The sequence below is a fragment of the Malus domestica genome, chromosome 08 (genome assembly GCF_042453785.1).
Source record: "Malus domestica chromosome 08, GDT2T_hap1".
In the NCBI taxonomy this organism is placed as follows: domain Eukaryota; kingdom Viridiplantae; phylum Streptophyta; class Magnoliopsida; order Rosales; family Rosaceae; genus Malus; species Malus domestica.
This window is the reverse complement of record NC_091668.1, coordinates 26,957,746-26,962,394: the sequence shown is the minus strand read 5'-3', so window position 1 is coordinate 26,962,394 and position 4,649 is coordinate 26,957,746. Positions and strand designations below refer to the sequence as shown.

The 4,649-nt window shown below is 49.1% G+C and overlaps 1 protein-coding gene across 1 annotated transcript; it reads right to left on the bottom strand.

The window, feature by feature from the left end:
• Positions 1 to 888: 888 nt before the first annotated feature.
• Positions 889 to 4,435, bottom strand: LOC139198144 (uncharacterized). The gene is made up of 3 exons (XM_070826408.1): positions 3,562 to 4,435; positions 2,379 to 3,482; positions 889 to 2,237 (listed from the first exon to the last, which is right to left on the bottom strand). Exons 1-3 carry the CDS (start codon positions 4,433 to 4,435, stop codon positions 889 to 891), a joined length of 3,327 nt encoding a protein of 1,108 aa, XP_070682509.1.
• Between the last annotated feature and the right edge of the window lie 214 nt (positions 4,436 to 4,649).

Genomic DNA, 4,649 nt, shown 5'->3' with positions numbered 1-4,649 from the left:
TGACCCGAGACCAGAAAGACTCCCAGGTAGACAGGAAATCAGCACCTGCCAGATCAAGAGAGTTTAACTGAAGCGAGGAGGAGTACCAGAACAGATGACTAAGGTGACAACGAAAGAAGAGATGAGTTTCCGATTCATCCACAGCACCACACACACCACAGACGTTGTCCACACTCATATGTCGCAGCTCCAGGTTGCGTCGAACCACCAGGGCATTGTTACAGCAACGCCAGATAAAGTTTTTAATTTTGTTGGGAACCTTAAGATTCCATATCAGGTTCCAAGCATAGCAGTTTTTTGGTTTAGCGCTAGTAGACCCGCGTCCTTTGCTACCCAAAGCTCCATTTTCCATAAGGTTCATAGCCACACCGTAACCCGAACGAACCGAATAATCTCCGTTCACCGTGTGATGCCACACCAACCGGTCCCGACTTCCGGTCTTGCTTAAAGGAATGCTTAAGATCGCCCTCACGTCATCCCGGTGAAAGCTTGCCATAATCAGATCATTTTTCCATGAGCAAGACCCCGGATCAATTAAATCACTAACCAAAGAAGCTTGTAAGTTGCCCAACGACATAACTTTAAAGGTAGAGGGCTTAGGAAACCACGGGTCCTCCCTGATGTTGATACAGGTTCCGTCCCCTACCCGCCACTGCAGGCCTTGGAGGATCACCTTGCGGGTTTCAAAAATGCCCTTCCATCCTCAAGACGTGTTCGTGCCCTTACCCGCCTCAGTGAAGTACCTTCCAGGATAGTATTTTTCCTTCAACACCCTAGCGAGCAGAGACCCTGGGTTCTGGATCAGCCGCCACCCAATCTTAGCAAGGAAAGCCAGGTTAAAACACTGGAGATCCCTAAAGCCCAGCCCGCCGAACCGTTTCTGTTTAATTAATCTCTCACATGAAATCCAGTGGACCCCCTTCTTTGCTCACTTCCTCTCCACCAGAAGTTCTGGATAACTCTCTCCAGATCTCTACAGACCCCAATGGGTAACTTAAAACAGCTCATGGCATAGTTCGGCATTGCCATGGCCACTGCCTTGACGAGGACTTCCTTTCCTGCTTGAGATAGGAATTGCTCAGCCCAACCGGCCAGCTGAAATTCAAGCCTGTCCCACACCTCTTCAAAGACCACTCGTTTTGAGTGGCCAAAATCGGCTTGCAGCCCTAGGTACCTGCCAAATCCAGTCCTGCATTGGATTCCCATAGTCTGCCCAATCTCACTCCGAACCCTGTTTGGGGTCTTTGAACCAAAGAAGATTGAGCTTTTGGAAAGATTAACAGCTTGGCCAGAGGCATTGGAGTATGTCCGTAACACCTCCAGGATACCTCTCGCCTCCTCCACACTAGCATGACCGAAAAGCACCGAGTCATCAGCAAAAAATAGGTGCGAGAGCGGATTCCCATTAGAAGACACCCTGATCCCGTGAAGGCCACCCACCTCCAAACCTCTCCTAATAAGCATAGAGAGACATTCCGTGCATATAAGGAAGAGATATGGAGATAGAGGATCTCCTTGTCGTAGCCCTCTCTCCGGCCGTACAAACCCAGTCGGGTGCCCATTTATAAGGATACTGAAAGAAGCAGTGGATATACACTCCAGGATCCATTTGCAGAAAAGATGAGCGAACCCAATTTTCACCATCATGGATAAGAGGAACACCCATTCCACGCGGTCGTACGCCTTAGCCATGTCGAGCTTGATAGCCATGCCAGCCTGTTCACCTTTTTTTTGATGCAGCAGTGAATGTAGGAGCTCATGGACCACCAATATGTTATCCTGAATTTGTTTCCCCGCCACAAAGGCGGATTGGTTGTCACAGATCACCTTTGGCATCACCAGCTTTAAACGATTAGTGAGAACCTTGGCAATGACTTTGTAGATAACATTACATAGTGCAATAAGCCGGTACTGCATCATGTTCTTAGGGCATTTAACCTTAGGAATAAGCACCAAGTTAGTATGATTTAATTTCCTCAGCATGGTACCCGAATGCCAGAAAGCTTTGACTATCCTGATCACATCCCTGCCCACAGTATCCCAGTGATCCTGGTAAAAACAACCCGAGTACCCATCCGGACCCGGAGCCCTGATTGGGGGGATTTGGAAGACAGCTGCTTTTATTTCCTCGTCGGACACCGCTGCCGTCAAAGCGATGTTATCCTCGGCAGACACCCGTGGCGCCATGCATTCCCCAATCTCCTCAATTTGTCTCGGATTACTCGACTTGAATAAATCTGCAAAATAAGATGTAGCAATAGAAGATATCACAGCTTCGTCCTCCTGCCACACTCCGTTCACATCCTCCAATCCCTTAATTTGGTTATATCTTCTTCTCTAGAGCGTTTGCGCATGGAAGAACTTAGTATTTTTGTCACCTTCCTTTAACCATTGGGCACGCGACTTCGTCCTCCAGTAGGTCTCTTCGTTTCGATGTGCTGCCTTAAGCTCTCTCTCCTTCATCTTAACCACATCCGATGCAAAGTCAGGAGCCGTATACGCCGCTCTTATCTCCTCTTTCAAACGCTCAATAGCTTTCTTCGAATTTCTCCCTCTCCCCCTATACCATTCATTTAGCCTGTGTCTTAAGGCTTTCAGCTTTTCACAAAAGCGGAAGGCATGTGACCCTCCATGTTTATCTCTCCATTCCTCAACCACCAATTGCCGACATTCCTCCGTGGTGCTCCATCGAGCATCATAAGAGAATTTCCTTCCTCTCCAAGCTTTCACTTTCTCTGTGGATAGGAGAAGCAGAGCATGATCAGACCCTTCCAGGATCACATGCCTGATTGAGTTATCAGGGAAAAGGTCCTGCCAGTCCATTGTGGCCAATCCCCTATCCAGCCGTTGTTGAATAGGCTTTGCCTCCTGGTTGTTCCGCCACGTAAACGGGTAGCCAACAAAGCCCAGATCCATAAGCTCATTTTGAGCCATAAATTCTCTGAAGTCACACATACTGGAGGTTGGCCGATAATTACCCCCCTCTTTCTCATCATTACATAGAATGTCATTAAAATCCCCGATGAGCAGAGACTTTTCCCTGCGGTTTCCAAGCCGCCTACTCAAATACCCCCATTGGTCCCGCCTTTTTTTCTCATCGGTGCTGGCATAGATAGCAAACAGATACCAGTGACTCTTCTTTTGCTCATCCCAAATTTTGACTTCAATAACAAAATCCTCAGATTTCACCAGAGTTACTTGGGAGGCATCGCCCCAGAAAACACAGAGGCCTCCCCATATGCGCCTAGGTTCCACAGCGTGCATGTATTCTAACTCCAACCGTGTCTTAAGGTATCCATAACGACTACTTTTATTCTTGGTTTCCAACAAAACCACAATGTTAGGGGTGTGGAGCCTATTCTGCTCCATCAGATTATCGACTGTCAGGTCACCCCGATACCCTGACAGTTCCAAGTAAGTAGCCTCATTTGGATTTGGGAGACCCTTCACGGCTGGTCTCCTCCGCCTCCGCAGGTGCCTTCCTGCTAAGTTTAGAACGTTTAGTTTCCACACACTAGTTAGCCTCATCATCCTCATCCTCTATGAAGATTCTTTTTTTACCCTTATTCTCATTCGTCACAGCTTCAATGATCGCATCCAGCTCAAACGGATCATCATCCGCTGCCAGGTCTCTGCCACACCCGCGCCCCCAGACGTCGTTGGCTTTCCTCCGACAAAAGCTCACACTGTCCCCATCGTCACCAACGCCGGGCACAAGATTAAGGTCAAAGGCAGAATCTCCATTCAGTGTCGCACTGGCCATAACCATCCGTCCTCCCTGCTCATAATGGTCATTAAGCACCACATGTTCCGCCCCCGCAGCCACCGCTCCCCCTGGCCCAATTAGGACTGCATCAAACGCCAGTTCCCTCGCAGTCCTCGCCTTTTCCTCGGCTATCCGTTGACGTCGGATTGTTCCAGCAAGCGCATTGTCTCTGTGTCCCATTTTGTTGGCTGACCACCTTGGCTTACTTGGCGACGTTGCAGTGTCTATAACTTCCTCCTCCAACAGCGCAGTGCATTCACTGCCACTTTGAGTTCTACTCGCAGGTTTCTGGGATTGACTTCCCATTCCAGACGCCGTCGAGGACCGTCCAGAGCGTCTACCGCATCCCGGTTCATCACTTCTTTCATCATTCCACCGCTCCGAGCCACTCCATCCCCCATTTGATCCGGAAGATGCCCTACTCCTGGTCCCTGGTCCAAGTGGGTTGCCCCTCAGGTCTGACACTGCATCTAGCCCACGGAAGGCAAATGCCTCATTGCTCGTCTTAGGATAATCCTCTGGCCCTGTTTGTTTATCAAGTGTATCCTTGCACATCCTAGTCGGGTGTCCTAGCTTCCCACAGATGAGGCAATAGTTAGGAAGCGATTCATACTTAAAGTCAATCCAGATCTTACCATCATCGGGAAAGGTCACAAAGGTCCCTCGCATTAGGGGTTCATAGACATTGAATCCAATTTTTACCCGGAGAAATCGTCCAATGCAATCTCAGCTCCCCGTTTTGTCCACCGATCGAACCTCTCCCATCAAACTGCCAATTGATTCAGCTACCGCTTGAGTCATATTGAGTACCGGCACATTATGCAATTGGACCCAGAACACCCCCAAGGATAGAGGGGGCCCTCGGTTTAGTCCCTTCTCCGTT